A 17,193-nucleotide genomic window follows, 5' to 3' on the forward strand; every position below is an offset into this window, starting at 1 on the left:
CATTTCTTTTCCATTTATTTCTGATCTGATTTTTATGATTTCTTTCCTTCTGCTAACTTTGGGGTTTTTTTGTTCTTCTTTCTCTAATTGCTTTAGGTGCAAGGTTAGGTTTTTTATTTGAGATGTTTCCTGTTACTTAAGGTAGGATTGTATTGCTGTAAACTTCCCCCTTAGAACTGCTTTAGCTGCATCCCATAGGTTTTGGGTCGTTGTGTCTCCATTGTCATGTGTTTCTGGGTATTTTTTGATTTCCTCTTTGATTTCTTCAGTGATCACTTCGTTATTAAGTAGTGTATTGTTACACTCCATGTGGTTGTGTTTTTTACAGATCCTTTCCTGTAATTGATATCTAGTCTCATAGCGTTGTGGTTGGAAAAGATACTTGATACAATTTCAATTTTCTTAAATTTACCAAGGCTTGATTTGTGACCCAAGATATGATCTATCCTGGAGAGTGTTCCATGAGCACTTGAGAAAAATGTGTATTCTGTTGTTTTTGGATGGAGTGTCCTATGAATATCAATTAAGTCCATCTTGTTTAATGTATCATTTAAACCTTGTGTTTCCTTATTGATTTTCGTTTTGGATGATCTGTCCATTGGTGAAAGTGGGGTGTTAAAGTCCCCTACTATGAATGTGTTACTGTCGATTTCCCCTTTTATGGCTGTTAGTATTTGCCTTATGTATTGAGTTGCTCCTATGTTGGGTGCATAAATATTTACAATTGTTATATCTTCTTCTTGGATCGATCCCTTTATCATTATGTAGTGTCCTTCTTTGTCTCTTCTAATAGTCTTTATTTTAAAGTCTATTTTGTCTGATATGAGAATTGCTACTCCAGCTTTCTTTTGGTTTCCATTGCATGGAATATCTTTTTCCATCCCCTTACTTTCAGGCTGTATGTGTCTCTAGGCCTGAAGTGGGTCTCTTGTAGACAGCAAATATATGGGTCTTGTTTTTGTATATGTTCATTTAATCTGTGTCTTTTGGTGGGAGCATTTAGTCCATTTATATTAAGGTAATTATTGATATGTATGTTGCTATTCCCATCTTCTTAATTGTTTTGGGTTCGTTATTGTAGGTCTTTTCCTTCTCTTGTGTTTCTTGCCTAGAGAAGTTCCTTTAGCAGTTGTTGTAGAGCTGGTTTGGTGGTGAACTCTCTCAGCTTTTGCTTGTCTGTAAAGGTTTTAATTTCTCCATCAAATCTGAATGAGATCCTTGCTGGGTAGAGTAATCTTGGTTGCAGGTTTTTCTCCTTCATCACTTTAAATATGTCCTGGCAGTCCCTTCTGGCTTGCAGAGTTTCTGCTGAGAGATCAGCTGTTAACCTGATGGGGATTCCCTTGTGTGTTATTTGTTGTTTTTCCCTTGCTGCTTTTAATATGCTTTCTTTGTATTTAATTTTTGCGTTTGATTAATATGTGTCTTGGCGTATTTCTCCTTGGATTTATCTTTGTATGGGACTCTCTGTGCTTCCTGGACTTGATTAACTATTTCCTGTCCCATATTAGGGAAGTTTTCAAGTATAATCTCTTCAAATATTTTCTCAGTCCCTTTCTTTTTCTCTTCTTCTTCTGGAACCCCTATAATTCGAATGTTGGTGCGTTTAATGTTGTCCCAGAGGTCTCTGAGACTGTCTTCAGTTCTTTTCATTCTTTTTTCTTTATTCTGCTCTGCAGTAGTTATTTCCACTACTTTATCTTCGAGGTCACTTATCCTTTCTTCTGCCTCAGTTATTCTGCTATTATTGATCCCGTCTAGAGGATTTTTAATTTCATTTATTGTGTTGTTCATCGTTGCTTGTTTCATCTTTATTTCTTCTAGGTCCTTGTTAAATGTTTATTGCATTTTGTCCATTCTATTTCCTTGGATCATCTTTACTATCATTATTCTGAATTCTATTTCAGGTAGACTACCTATTTCCTCTTCATTTGTTAGGTCTGGTGGGTTTTTATCTTGCTCCTTCATCTGCTGTGTGTTTTTCTGTCTTCTCATTTTGCTTATCTTACTGTGTTTGGAGTCTCCTTTTTGCAGGCTGAAGGTTCGTAGTTCCTGTTGTTTTTAGTGTCTGTCCCCAGTGGCTAAGGTTGGTTCAGTGGGTTGTGCAGGCTTCCTGGTGGAGGGGACTGGTGCCTGTGTTCTGGTGGATGAGGCTGGATCTTGTCTTTCTGGTGGGCAGGTCCACGTCTGGTGGTGTGTTTTGGGGTGTCTGTGGACTTACTATGATTTTAGGCAGCCTCTCTGCTAATGGGTGGGGTTGTGTTCGTTTTGCTAGTTGTTTGGCATAGGTTGTCCAGCTCTGTAGCTTGCTGGTCGTTGAGTGAAGCTGGGTGCTGGTGTTAAGATGGAGGTCTCTGGGAGATTTTCACCGTTTTATCTTATGTGGAGCTGGGAGGTCTCTTGTTGACCAGTGTCCTGAGTTGACTCTCCCACCTCAGAGGCAGAGCCCTGACTCCTGGCTGCAGCACCAAAAGCCTTTCATTCACACGGCTCAGAATAAAAGGGAGAAAAAGTAGAGAGAGTTAGGGGAGGGAGGGAGCGAGGGAGGAAGGAAGGAAGAAAGGAGGGAGGGAGCAAGGAAGGAAAAAGAAAGAAAGAAGATACAGTAAAATAAAATATAATAAAGTTACTGAATTAAAAAATAATTATTTAGAAAAAAAAAAGGGACACATAGAACCTTAGGACAAATGGTGGAAGCAAAGCTATACAGACAAAATCTTACACAGAAGCATACACATACACCCTCACTAAAAGAGGTAAAGGAAAAAATCATAAATCTTGCTCTCAAAGCCCACCTCCTCAATTGGGATGATTCGTTGTCTATTCATGTATTCCACAGATGCAGGGTACATCAAGTTGATTGTGGAGCTTTAATCCGCTGCTTCTGAGGCTGCTGGGAGAGATTTCCCTTTCTCTTTGTTCTCACAGCTCACAGAGGCTCAGCTTTGGATTTGGCCCTGCCTCTGCGTGTAGGTCGCTGGAGGGCGTGTTTTTTGCTCAGACAGGACGGGGTTAAAGGAGCCGTTGATTCGGGGGCTTTGGCACACTCAGCCGGGGGGTAGGGAGGGGCATGGCGTGCGGGGCGGGCCTGCGGCAGCAGAGGCCGGCGTGACGTTGCAGCAGCCTGAGGCCCGCTGTGCGTTCTCCCGGGGAAGTTGTCCTTGGATCCTGGGAACCTGGCCGTGGCGGGCTGCACAGGCTCCCCGGAAGAGGGGTGTGGAGAGTGACCTGTGCTTGCACACAGGCCCCTTGGTGGCGGCAGCAGCAGCCTTAGCGTCTCTCGCCTGTCTCTGGGGGTCCGTTCTTTTAGCCGCGGCTTGCACCCGTCTCTGGGATCCGTGCTTTTAGCCGCGGCTCACGTCCGTCTCTGGTCCATGCTTTTAGCCGCGGCTCGCGCCCGTCTCTGGAGTTCCTTTAAGCAGCGCTCTTAAGCCCCTCTCCTTGCACACCAGGAAACAAAGAGGGAAGAAGAAGTCTCTTGCCTCTTCTGCAGCTCCACACTTTTCCCCGGACTCCCTCCCGGCTAGCCGTGGTGCACTAACCCCTTCAGGCTGTGTTCACGCCGCCAACCCCAGTCCTCTCCCTGCGCTCCGACCGAAACCCAAGCCTCAGCTCCCAGCCCCGCCCGCCCCGGCGGTTGAGCAGACAAGCCTCTCAGGCTGGTGAGTGCCGGTCAGCACCGATCCTCTGTGTGGGAATCTCCCCGCTTTGCCCTCCGCACCCCTGTTGCTGTGCTCTCCTCCGCGCCTTCGAAGCTTCCCCCTCTGCCTCCTGCAGTCTCCGCCCGCGAAGGGGCTTCCTAGTGTGTGGAAACCTTTCCTCCTTCACAGCTCCCTCCCACTGGTGCAGGTGCCGTCCCTATTCTTTTGTCTCTGTTTTTTTTTCTTTTGCCCTACCCAGGTACGTGGGGAGTTTCTTGCCTTTTGGAAGGTCTGAGGTCTTCTTCCAGCATTCAGTAGGTGTTGTTCTGTAGGAGTTGTTCCACGTGTAGATGTATTTCTGGTGTATCTGTGGGGAGGAAGGTGATCTCCGCGTCTTACTCTTCCGCCATCTTCCCAGCCAGTAGCCGTTTTGACTCCAGCCACAGCTGCAGAGCAAAACTAAATTATATTTGCAGGGAATTAAATGATCCTTCAGAGATCTTAGTTTAAAACTGCTTAGTTCGTTAAAATGTATTTATGGCTTTAAAATTTTCCTTCTTCTGGAATTTACACACATTTTCCCAGAAAAAGTAGCTGATCAAGGAAAACTGTTTCATCCCAAGGAGTGAAAATAAAATTAACAGTAAAGGAAGAGCTAACTAGTTATGATGCCACTTTTTTTTCTTTTGTCTTGCAAAATACTCCTCTGTTAGGTTAGGTCCTTACCAAACAAGGATATATCTAGAGGAGGCTCTGCCTTCTTCCTGTGTTCCCTTTGCCTGTGACTTGCTGGAGTCTGGTCAAAGTGCTTTTGGGGCAAACAGCTGGTGCCCTCAGCTGGAACGTACCCAGTAGTATTATTGAATACATGTTCTTTGTAGGAACTGGAGCTTAAAATATTGATAAAGAAATGAAAGTATTCATACTCTCCTCTAATCTAATCTATTATCGTCTATAGTGATATTTTATTTTTTAAAAGCTCAAAATGCAAAACATGAAATACTGTCAAGTAATCAATAGAATATTCAACATTTTAAGTTTCATTTAAAAAACTTTCAAGAAAGAGCCAGTGAATTCAATTTACATTTTAAACTATTTAATAGAGGTATTTGTTGTACATGTGGTTTTAGTTTTAGATTTTTTAGAGAAAAAAATTTCTCTCTGGAAACATTTAACCTGAGTTGGAAATGAAATCTGAACTAAAGGTTTTAATCCACCAAATAATTTTCCTCAAAATATAAATGATGATTCCCAACTGAGGAGTTCCCCAAAGTTCAGGACTCAGTCCCAGGACAGGAATGAGGGAAAACTCCTTGTAGGTCAAAAGCTGTGCTGAAGTCATAGGATTGCACTTGTGGGCCCTTAATTAGAGTGAGTTTTCTCAAACAGCCCCGGAAGGAGGTCTGGCTGCTCAGGCAGTTTTGCTTTACATCAGCTGTTTAGGAAAGAAGAGAAGATAGTGTTAAATTTTGCTAAATGACATAGGTAGCACAATAGGAACAAAAATAACTTCTTGTGGTTTCCAGATCAAAATCAGAAGAATATTTTTCTACATAAGTGGCTTCAGTGATAGCAGAATTCATAGAAAACTATTAATAAACAATGTTAAGGTATAGTGACTTAAAAAGTCATAAAAGGGATTTTTATTTTATTAACATTTGTATCAATTACTTGGAACATTTAGAATGCATAATTTAAATCCAAAAAGCGATGTGAGAGGATAAGACACATTTTTATCCTCTAAAATGATTACTGACCCCTAAAATGATTCCCAACTTGGGGGTCATCTGAGAAGATGTTTCTCAGTGAAGTCATCCAGCTTCCTGTACATCACATCTGATGTTCTCGGAGTCTTACCTAGTGATTACCTTATATGCGTAGATTATTTTAATTTTTCCAAGAATTCCTAGGAATTTGAAATAGACTTTCTAAAATGGTAAAGGATTATCACCCAAGCCATGTATTTTTCTTCATCCCTATTCTATATCCACATGAACTAAGACTTTCCCCAGTGGCAATGCCCCTCAAAAGTGAATGAGCAGAGCAGACGACATACGCACCAGGATAGCCACCAACATAAATGGGATTGTTGGTGTCAGCAGAGGTAGACTGGGTGTGTAGACTTTCAGCTCGAACTGCATTCCCATCGACAATCAGAACCACATGATGTTTGCTTTTGTTTGCCTGAAGTGTGTGCCATCTTCCATCACAGAGAGTATTGGGAGCACTGGGTTCGTATGTGGCTGTTATCCTACCAGCACCATTGTTAACGTGAAACAAGAGCTAAACAAACAATAGACACAAGCAAATATCTTGGTGAATTTTTCCCTATTTAAGGAAACCAGTCCATTCACATAATGTTCTTGGAGTGGAAAACATCAGAGCATTCTTCTAAAAAGGAGGGCTAACTATGAAAAACAAACAATGGTTTTGAAAAATAGCCTCTTAAGGATTCTGATGCTATCCTATGCCCGAGGTTTCAGAATGGAAAATGCCCACCTCCATGGGAACAAGCCTGAGCCACGATCTTAGCATTGCATCCTCAGATCAGTGCCTCATTTTCAGCACAAGAGTGCATGGGTTTACTGAGGGTGTCAGTTCCTAGAAGTTGCTATAGCACCTGTGAAGGAACATTTACTAACTCCCTTCTGACAAACCATAGATGCTCTACTACAGCAAGTGGTAGCACGAAAAACTGGAGACCTGCAGAAGGTGAGAGGGAAGAATTGTGACTATCCTGTTGTAAGGTTCTTATGCTATATGTGAAGCTACTCATTTCAAGGTAGACTGTGACAAATTAAAGAGATATACTGTAAAGACTTGGGCAACCACCAGAAATATTTTTAAAAGAACAATAAATAATAAGCTAATAATAGAAGTAAAATATACAGTACGTCAGAAATTACATTTTTGCAACTTACACTTATGATAACATTTTTCAGATGTCACATAAAAATGTGCAAATGGGGCTTCCCTGGTGGCACAGTGGTTAAGAATCTGCCTGCCAAGGCGGGGGATGCGGATTTGAGCTCTGGTCTGGAAAGATCCCACATGCCACGGAGTAACTAAGCCCATGAGATGCAACTACTGAGCCTGTGCTCTAGAGCCTGTGAGCCACAGCTACTGAAGCCCGCGCGCCTGGAGCCCGTGCTCCACAACAAGAGAAGCCACTGCAATGAGAAGCCCGCACACAGCAGCAAGGAGTAGCCCCCGCTCGCCAGAACTAGAGAAAGCCCACACGCAGCAACAAAGACCCAATGCAGCCAAAAATAAATAAATAAATAAAATAAAAAATTTTTAAATGTACAAATGGATAAAAAAATTTTCAAAATTCTTTTGAAGTACAGCTAAGAAAAGATGTTGGCTATAAGCCACAGTGCAGAGCATCAGCAATAGGATGTAAAGGCACTTTTGTTTCAACATGAAGATGACATAAAGGGGGAGAAGAGGTGAAGGACTTGTGACTTTATTATATCCTCCCCACCCCCATTCTAGGATATCCTAGGGGCCAAAGTCCCAGTGGGGAGTAAGTAGGGAAATGCAAGAAACAAGCTAATAAGTTTGGGAGAATCAAGAGACTTGTTCCTTGCCTTCTAGGAGGCAGTAAGTAGCTCAGGAAGAGTCAAGCATCATAGTCCCACAACATGAGTTGACCACAGTGCAGTAAAAGTGCATTAGGGGGAGAGAGGACCCGAGAGACCACCACCTTGACTCCCCATGTCTGATGAGTGGTATAGCAGACCTTCCCAAGTTCTCATCTGGCCCTCTGGGGATAAGGAAGTTACAGAAAACAATTATGTTTTTGTATTAAAAAAATTAGACTGTTATGCATCCATCTTATGGAATACTCTGCAATAAAAAGAAATGAACTGTCTTCGACATTCACAACAAACCTGGATGAACTGCCAGGAAATGAGACAGTGTAAAAAGCCAATCTCAAGAGAATACATACTACATGACTTACTTTATGTAACAGTTGTGAAATAACAATCAGAGCGACAGAAAGCAGATCAGTGGTTGCCAGGGGTGAGGGAAGCAGGGAGAGAGTCGGCATGGATATGAAGGTGGTGGCTTGAGGGAGCCTTGTGGTAATGGTACCACTGTCCTGATTGTGGTGGTTACATGAAGCTACACATGTGATAAAACTGTGAAGAGCTACACACACTCTGGTAAACACGTATAACTAGCGTAACTGAATAACCTCTGTGGATTGAGCCAATGTCAGTTTCATAGATTTGATATACTAGTTATGCAGGATGCTAACCCTGGAGAAACCTAGGTGAAGGGCGCACAAGGACCTCCCTGTACATTACATTGCAGCTTCTATCATCTATAATGATTTCCAAATAAAAAGTTAACCAATATTAGGGAGAGTGGGGCATTAGGTTGGTAACTTACTTTCAGATGGTTTTCAGGGCAAAAAAAAGTTTTTTGTATTGTAGTTGCAGTTTTGCTTTACATTTTAATTTCAAAAATATAAAAGAAATTATTTTTAAAAAGCTTTTTTAGGATTATCTATTTTTAAATATTAATCAGCCTTTTTCTCCATTCCACTAAAGTGAATAATTGGAAATTTGGTTCTAGATATGTCTACTGTTTCTTAACTGCTCTGTTTCTTAACTGCTCTGTCTCTGACACTGGGGTGAGGCGGGGGGACCCCATCCAGATTAAGCACCCACCTTGCCATTTACAATCTCTAATCCGATGGCATCCACTTTGGCACTGCTGATCCCCAGGAGGACACCATTCTCTGAGGAGGTACGAAACTCCAGCGTAATGTTCACATCTGATCGTACTTTGTAGCCTTCTTTGACTGAAAAACCAAGGAAGACCCCCAGTTGGTGGTGAGGCCTGCCCTGCCCAGGAAGGCCCAGGCTCAGAATGGCCTCAGGCTGGGCTGGCTGGCTGTGCATTTGGGCTCCTGATGAGGGTCAGGAGAGCTGGCTCCACCTCTTTCTCTGAATCCGGCTCCACCCCCACCAGCAAGTCATTTCCAACCCCCGAGCCTCAGCTTGCACCCCTGTAGGATGAAGCTGACTAGAGCTGAGGTAGGCACATCCTCCCAGCTACAGCCATACAGCCATGTGGGTAAAAAAAATCACAAGGGATTTGATCCGTGTAACTCCATCATCATCTATCCAGGAAGAATGCACTTTATTTTCCCAATATCTACTTACTGGGTATGTCATTATTTGCTGAGTATATTAGTCGGAGTCCACACTAGGCTTTTTTTTAATTGAATGAATTTTTCATTCAGGTGATAAAAAAGCTGAGATAGGTTAGGGATATTAGCAATAGCAGGCAGTTGTTACCGTGCCCAGGGCTGAAGGAAAAATGGGAGAAGGTGGTGCTACTAGATCTTGGAAGCACAGAGTGAAGGAAGGAAGCCTGCTGGCTTTCCCCTCCTCCCTCCCAACCTCAGTCTTCCACTAGAGCCTTCCTGGAAGCCAGGGCAAAGGAGCCCAGAAATTAGTTCTCTGTGATAGAAAAAAGAACAGGGCCAGAGAAGCACGGTTCTGAGTGCGAACAGGAAGTTAATCAGCAAATCAAACATCTAAAATGGGGAGAGAACGTAAGATATATTACAAGGGCTAGTTCTAAGCCTTGAGGACTTTACATTCTAAGGCATTTTAGAGATTTACATTCCTCTACTTATAACTGATTAATATTTCAACAACCTAAATGGGGTTAATTTCTTCATCAAATCTGACTCACATTTGGCTGGCTGGTCCAGACATTTTATGCTACTGATTTTGAATTCAAAGGTCCTAATTAACTTGGACAGGGAAAGTATGCCTTATGTAAATTTGGGGCAAGTACAGATGAAACCAGCACCACATGTTGCACTCCGTCTGGAGTGGCACCACCCCTGGTGGGAGGAAGCCACCTGGATAGCATAAGAGGTGAGAAGGCTTTTACGCCAGAAGCTGAGAAACCAGAATACACTAGAACATTTCACGAAACATGGTCTTGCTGCAGCTTGTGCAGTGGGTCCTGTCCTATCATATAGTTCTTGGACCCATAACATCTTAGGAGTGCAGGTACGTCCCAGAGATTTCTTTCGAGATTGTTGATTATACATACCAAGGGCTGCATATCCACTTCCTTCAAAGAAAGTTCCTTCCTGGGCTGCTGCATAGCACCTGTTTACTGCAAATGCAGACACTGGGCTGTCCTTGTCCAGCTGTTTGCTGTTCACTGTCACCTCCCCAATGCAAGCAGGGATGCTGTGGGTGATCTAAGCCAAATGATGCAGGAGTAGATGATGGTGAGGACAGTGAGAAGGGCAAGCACAAATTTTCCCTACACGTCAACAAAACACATTAAAATACTGCCTTTCGGTTTTAAAAATCTAATTGCCACAGTACTTCACATGAATGTCTAACTTAAAGCTACTATAATGTAGTAAAAGGGTTTTATATTATTTTGAGTAAATATTGTGGAAATTAAGAATGTGGGGTAATTAAGAATGTGGGGTTTTCTAATCTGCAAATACAAATTTGCCAGACTTTCCTGCACTGTACTGGGGCTAAGTGGCTGTAGAAAGGGAACTGTTTGTTAACTAACCAGCAGGAAGGCTGGTTGGGCTTCAAGGAGGAGCTCCAACACACAATCTAGGAATGTGGATTGAAAGGCTTGCATCTTGCAGCCAAGCCCTGGACGCAAACAAGATAATTTAAACATAAATATATTCCTCCACAAAACAAACACAACCACAGTAAAGGCAAAATGGGCCCAGAGAGAAAATGCTGCTTACATTTCCAATGTTCCTGGCCCTGTACTCGGAGGGAAGGCCTCCTAGGTACAACTTTCCTTCCACATCCAACGTGGTAGCATCTCCCGCCGTGGTCACCATGGGCGATTCCTGGCCGTCAACTGTCATGAAGCCCTTCCTTTTAAAGTACTCTGTCTTGACCTAGAGCGATGTGAAAACATGCATAATTTCTAAGGAATCTGAGAAATAGCAGTAATAACCTGAATGAAATCCTAAAGGTATGGCTCAGGTTTTCACACAGTTGGTGTTGAGAGGAGGCTGAGCCTGGAGCCGGTTAGAACACAGCATGCTCCAAAAACAGAAATATAGATCAATGGAACAGGATAGAAAGCCCAGAGATAAACCCACGCACCTATGGGCAACTAATCTATGACAATGGAGGCAAGGATATACAATGGAGAAAAGACAGCTTCTTCAATAAGTGGTGCTGGGAAAGCTGGACAGCTACAGGTAAAAGAATGAAATTAGAACACTCCCTAACACCATACAGAAAAGTAAACTCAAAATCGATTAGAGACCTAAATGTAAGACCAGACACTATAAAACTCTTAGAGGAACACATAGGAAGCACACTCTGACATAAATCACAGCAAGATCTTTTTTGATCCACCTCCTAGAGTAATGGAAATAAAAACAAAAATAAACAAACGGGACCTAATGAAACTTAAAAGCTTTTACAAAGCAAAGGAAACTACAAACAAGACAAAAAGACAACCCTCAGAATGGAAGAAAATATTTGCAAATGAATCAACAAAGGATTAATCTCCAAAATATATAAACAGCTCATGCAGCTCAGTATTAAAAAAACAAACAACCCAATCCAAAAATGGGCAGAAGACCTAAATAGACATTTTTCCAAAGAAGACATACAGATGGCCAAGAGGCACATGAAAAGCTGCTCCACATCACTAGTTATTAGAGAAATGCAAATCAAAACTACAATGAGGTATCACCCCACACCAGTTAGAATGGGCATCATCAAAATCTACAAACAACAAATGCTGGAGAGGGTGTGGAGAAAAGGGAACCCTCTTGCACTGTTGGTGGGAATGTAAACTGATACAGCCACTATGGAGGTTCCTTAAAAAACTAAAAATAGAATTACCATATGACTCAGCAATCCCACTACTGGGCATATATCCTGAGAAAACCATAATTCAGAAAGACACATGCACCCCAATGTTCACTGCAGCACTGTTTTCAATAGCCAGGTCATGGAAGCAATCTAAATGCCCATCGACAGACGAATGGATAAAGAAGATGTGGTATATGTATACAACGGAATATTACTCAGCCATAAAAAGGAACAAAATTGGGTCATTTGTAGAAACATGGATGAATCTAGGGACTGTCATACAGAGTGAAGTAAGTCAGAAAGAGAAAAACAAATATTGTATACTAACGCATATATGTGGAACCTAGAGAAATGGTATAGATGAACAGGTTTGCAGGGCAGAAATTGAGACACAGATGTAGAGAACAAAGGTATGGACACCAAGGGGGGAAAGTGGTGGGGATCGGGGGGTGGTGGTGTGATGAATTGGGCGATAGGGATTGACGTGTATACACTGATATGTATAAAATGGATAACTAATAACCTGCTGTATAGAAAAAAAACAAATTAAAAAAAAAAAAAAAGAATACGGCATGCTCCAGAGTCCTAGTCACAAGAACACAAATGCCATGATGTCAGGTTTGGCCCATTCATGCCACCCTGGGCTTGATTTACTTCTCGTCAAGCCAAGGACATTTCTGGTGCCTTTTTTTCATTTACCAGAGTGCCTACTAAGTGTCAGGCACTGAGTGAGGCCCTGGGGATATTTCCAGAAGCAGAAAAGGTCCCTGCCCGCAAGGAGTTTACATTCTATGGGGCAGATGTTAGACACAAAGCAAGCTGGAAATCAAAGGGGATGATCCCAGTACCGTGAAATGGAGTGGACACTAGGGACACGTGGAGCAAAACTCAGAACGAGTGATCACAGCTTCCTGAGAGCGTACCGTGTGCCACTGGCCATCACTGAGCAGCGCAGGGTGCGAGACTTTTGTTCTGCCCTTCCCAAGATCGAACATGAAGTGGAGGCGGCCCCCGTGCAGCTGCAGTGTGGCGTAGTCAACCTGGTTTTGATGAGCCATGTAGTAAACCAGGCCACTGGAGGCGAATGTTCGGATACTTAGCTGGACCAAGAGCCTGGAGAGAAGCAAGAGCTCAGCTCTCAGGGATATGCTTTCACTTTTACTCTTTAACCTCAAAGAGAGACCCCAATAAGTGTTTCAACATTTATATTTAACATCTCAGGTCATTCATCCCTTCATTTACTTGTTATCCATTCATTCAACTCATGGTTACTGCGTACCTCCACCTGCCAGGAATGGTTGTAGGAGCAGAGGATCAAGCAGTGGACCGAGGAAGGTCCCTTCCCCGCTGAAACTAATACCAGAAATATATCAGGGTTAAAACTGGGGCATGTGAAGGCCCAAGTGGTGGCTACATTAAGTAGTCAGAGCAGGCGACTCTGAAAGATGGTTATTTCTGAGATCTGAAGGAAAGACAGGAGGAAGCCCCACAGACCTCTGCAGGAAAGGCCTGCATTTCGTTTTCAGACAGTGCAGAGTATGTGAAAACCACCGGTTGATTCTGGTGGTCAGCCAGGAATCCCCAAGGGGGCCACGTGGGAGACGGCCCCACATAGGGGTGGAGGAAGGTTTCGTATGGGTGTCTTCCCACAGAAGGGAGCACAGGGTCACCGAGGCACACGGGGACAGGGGAAGGAGAGCGTGGCGGATTTCAGTGTAAGTGCAGTGGGAAGTCACGGGGGGGGTTTTAAGAAGGGGGATGGGCATGGCTGGATTTGTATCTTAAAAAGAACCTGTGATGTGAAAAGCAAATCAGATGGGGCCAGGGTGACAGCAGGTGTCAGGCTGGCAGCTGTTACAAGAGTCCACAGAGGCCAGGTTGGGGCTCAGACCAGGGTGGTTGGGGGGCGGGAATGCAGAGGAGGTGAATTAACACATGAAATGTTCTGGATGAAGAAGCCTCAGGACTTGCTATGGGACTGAATTTGAAGAGCAAGGGAAGGAACAAGCTCTAGATGTGGGCCTTGGGCAGCCAGGTGAATGGTGGTGACGCCTACAGAAATGCAGGTTTCGGGGAGATGGTGAATTCTCTCTGGGTGCACTGAGGCTGAGAGGCCTGTCCCCATCCACGTGGAGATGTCCAGGCGGTTGGGTGTACAGCCCGAGTTCTAGGTGGAGCTCAGAGCTAGTGATGTGGATGCTGGTGCGAATAGATGGCATTTCACAGCCACTGGAACACAGAAGGCGCCGTGGAGGGGAGGTGGGAGGGGCGCTGCCCCCTCTGATAGCAGAGGAGCCGGAGGAGGAGACTGAGCAGCGGGCGGGGCAGGGGTGAGGGGAGCGTGGCGCCTCAGCCGTGAAGGATGCAGAGGGGCCCAGGGCGCTGATGCCGCTGAGCGCCTGGAGGGGGCGGCACCACCACGCACAGACGTGGCCGCAGCAGGGCTCCGACGACCTGGCGAGGAGCGAGGCGAGGCTGACCGGGTGGGGAGAGGAGGGAATGGGAGGTGGGGAAAGACAGACAGCCACGTACGGCAACTCTTCCAAAATGTTCCACTGTGAAGCAGAGCCGGGATATTGAGTGGGGTGGGCTGGGATGTGCAGTGTACCAGAGCATTTCTGTTTTAAAAGTTAGGAACTCCTAGAGAGGAAGTCGGCGCAGTGGTCACAAGCACCTGGGTGGAAGTCTGAGCAGGTGCCTCAATTTCCTGGTCTATAAAATGAAGATAATACCCTCCTCACAGGATAATTATGAGGACTAAGTTGGGGTTTGTGTGTAAAATACCGAGACGGTCTCTGGTACAAGTGTTTGCTCCTTGGTCTCCCTGATGACGGGGTGATGGAGGTGATTCTGTGTGCTGACAGGATCAGGTACGAAAGAGGGAGAAATGGATGCTGCCCGTGTCCTGGGAGGAGGGGTGACGGCTCCAGTGGGCAAGACGAGGACTCTTCCTCCATGTGGCAAGGGAGGGGCGGGGGGACAGAGGCAGGATGCTCTTTCTGATGGTGGACAGAACGGGCTCTTTCTTCTCAGTGACGCAAGACAGCAGCTGGGGCATGAAAGGAGCTGTGGGGATGCATAGAGTTTTGAAAGAAGAGAAAAAGCTGCGAAAAATAAAAAATGTGAAGGTATTAGAGACGTATACTGGCTCCCCATACGTTTGGAGTTTGGAGGCTCCATCTAAGATCTGTGGCCACAGCTTTAAAGTCAAACCAGGTAGAAAAAAGAGATGCATCTCTGCAGCCCTGACCACCAGCTCGGGTTCTGGCATGGATTAGGCCCTGTATGGGCTTTACCTGGGGTCACAGTGAAGAGGAGAGGGTTAAGGGAGTTTGCAGAGGAATACCTGTAATAAAGGCATCAAACCTATCTGGGTAAGGGGGTAAACTGTGCTGTGGGAGATAGAAAAAGGGTGATGATGCTGAGAAAGCATGAGGGCTCAGGGGTCTTGATGCGGTTGAGGGACTGCTGGAGCTGGAAGTAAGGAGGAGGAAGAGGGTTTAGTAGGACGCTTAAGGTAGAGGTTGTGGAGGTGGGGTGGGTGCTTATGTAGTACTCAAGGGTGTGAGCATGGGAGAAGGTGGCTCAGAGGGAAGGACGAAAAGACAGATCTAAGCCGGAGGACCTCAAAGATGAGGTGCTGGGCGGCTGCTGAACTCATGGGGAACGATGGCAGGGGCTGCAGAGAGAAGACGCTGAGCCGAGATGTGTACTGGGGCGGTGAGCTCAGATGACACGGCAGAGGCACAAGAGCATGGCAGGCCTGAAGGTGCGGACCTCAGGGCTGAGCCACAGGAAGAGCAGGGAGGACTGTGGGTCCTCGGCCATGAGATCCCCGGGATGTGAGCTGGCTTCACTGAACGGAGAAGGGTACCTGGGACAGGCATGTGTGAGGGCCAGGGGAACGTGCAGACTGGTGTGGGTGTGGCACCAGGAATTTGGGGGCACAGTGAAAGTCTGGGTAGGCAGTTTCATCAGATTAGTGAATGCTTACTGTAGAATGGGGTTCAAAGGCCAGATGACAGATCCAGAGAACCTGGGATTCCAGAAGGAAGGGGGATTTAGATACCTACATGCTTTCCTACATACACACAGACAGGCAGCAACCAGCCATCATCAAGATGGGGTAAAGACAAACCACAGCACCCCACTTAATCCCGTTTAAGCATCTGAGGTCCACAGAGGCTGCCTTCCCCTCTTTGCCTTCTCACTGCTGCCCTGTGGTGGCAAGTTGAACACTCCATGGTGAAACACAAGAAGCTTCAAGACCCATTGCTGAAGAATACGCCCTGGACTCATCTAGCAGTGAGATACCTCATGAGGACATTAGAGCAACGCCTACCTCTTTCTGACAGCCAGCTGATTAAAGGGCAGCACCAAGTGGCTGCCTCCTGCGAGGCCGAACTGGCGGGCGTTGGGGACGTACTCCGGGGCTCTGTCCACGGCACACAATTCCTGTAAGACATGCACATGGTTCTCAGCCACACACGACCAGGACCCCCACTAACACTGACGCGTTTTTGCACGAGGGAAACATCTCAGAAGCAACTGTGTCAGAGCACCAGCAACACAAACACACAGCACCGATTTTACCTTCTTTGCTTCGAACAGTTTACTATACATCCCTTTATCTCTCTGAGAAGGCAATTAGAGTTTTTGTTTTTCACCTCAGCCCCACTCAAGTTCACCTAAATTCCCATGAATTTTCATCAGGCCTAAGGGGCAAAGGCCTTGCTCTGCACCCCTGTGCCCCTGAAACCCCTGCTCTGGGGAGGGCCTGAGGATGTCAGCAGTTACAGGAGCACCTGCCTCACAAGCACCGGGCAGCTGTAAGTGCCCACAGGTGACAGGCCGAGCCAGTTCCACCCAGACAGGAGCGGGTGCAGCCAGGAGGAGCTGGCCTGAGGGGCAGGTGCCCTGACTCCGGACCAAGTGAGGCCTTAGACTCAGTTTTCCAGGTTGGTGGACGGATGCTACCAAGACAACTGTCCTGAACTCAAAGATGGGCCCTGCTTGCAAGGTACTGCTTTTGTGTGATTGTGCCATCTAAATCAGAGGGTAAACTTTCAACCAAGGAAGTAGAGAAATCAGAAAAGGGAAAGAATAGTGAAAACTGACAATGGCTGCTGTTAAAAATACTTGGTCAAACTGGCTTTTCCTAGATGAATCAAATCTTTTTTTTTAAAGCAACAATGATACGTACGATGGCCTGTATAAATACTTATTTTCATGTTTCTGACTAAATCCAAAGTGATACTGAGTCCTTATAAAGCCTCTGCCTCAGAGCTGGCTGTGTGGCAACCAAAAGACGCACCCGAGCATTAGAGCTTGCAGCTCGGGACACTCTGCCATGTCTGATACGCTGTTTTCTCAGAGAGCCATCCCGCTTGCCCTGCTGCTTCTCATCACAGACTGGGGGTGACCCTGTAACTCTCCCAGATTCCTTTGGAAAGTGGCTTCCAGCTGGTTCATCCAGCCAATGGAAGGCAGTGCTGGGAGGCTGGAGAGTGAATGGGAGAAGCCGCGTGTCTCTCCCTCCTTCCTGTCTCCCTGGCAGGGCCTGTCTTCTTGTGCTCCAGAACCCACTGGGAGACGCTCTGCTCAGACTCGCTCCCTGGGCAGCCCCGGCTCTTCCCTCTGCTCCTGCGGCTTTATCATGAGGTCCCCATTTTAACGTCCTCTGGGTGGTGCTCTTTTTTTCT

At 45.5% G+C, this 17,193-nt stretch overlaps 2 protein-coding genes across 3 annotated transcripts in view; one reads left to right on the forward strand and one right to left on the reverse strand.

Annotated features, from left to right (window-relative positions):
- The window catches only part of ARHGAP28 (Rho GTPase activating protein 28), a 192,055-nt gene extending 182,319 nt beyond the window's left edge, over nucleotides 1-9,736 (forward strand). Inside the window, exon 20 of the mRNA XM_067699665.1 lies at nucleotides 6,584-9,736. Coding sequence (XP_067555766.1) covers nucleotides 6,584-6,634 — 51 coding nt within the window. The 3' untranslated portion in view covers nucleotides 6,635-9,736. The remainder of the gene's footprint in view (nucleotides 1-6,583) is intronic.
- The window catches only part of LAMA1 (laminin subunit alpha 1), a 161,230-nt gene continuing 147,689 nt past the window's right edge, over nucleotides 3,653-17,193 (reverse strand). The window contains exons 57-64 of one of the 2 annotated variants that reach the window (XM_067699663.1): nucleotides 15,834-15,946; nucleotides 12,415-12,604; nucleotides 10,399-10,557; nucleotides 9,726-9,879; nucleotides 8,321-8,454; nucleotides 5,702-5,924; nucleotides 4,368-5,076; nucleotides 3,653-4,087 (exon numbers count right to left, since the gene is read on the reverse strand). In XM_067699663.1, coding sequence (XP_067555764.1) covers nucleotides 4,916-5,076; nucleotides 5,702-5,924; nucleotides 8,321-8,454; nucleotides 9,726-9,879; nucleotides 10,399-10,557; nucleotides 12,415-12,604; nucleotides 15,834-15,946 — 1,134 coding nt within the window. In that variant the 3' untranslated portion in view covers nucleotides 3,653-4,087; nucleotides 4,368-4,915. The remainder of the gene's footprint in view (nucleotides 4,088-4,367; nucleotides 5,077-5,701; nucleotides 5,925-8,320; nucleotides 8,455-9,725; nucleotides 9,880-10,398; nucleotides 10,558-12,414; nucleotides 12,605-15,833; nucleotides 15,947-17,193) is intronic. The other variant, XM_067699662.1, reaches the window with a different exon arrangement.

The sequence above is a fragment of the Pseudorca crassidens genome, chromosome 12, assembly GCF_039906515.1.
Source record: "Pseudorca crassidens isolate mPseCra1 chromosome 12, mPseCra1.hap1, whole genome shotgun sequence".
Lineage (NCBI taxonomy): Eukaryota > Metazoa > Chordata > Mammalia > Artiodactyla > Delphinidae > Pseudorca > Pseudorca crassidens.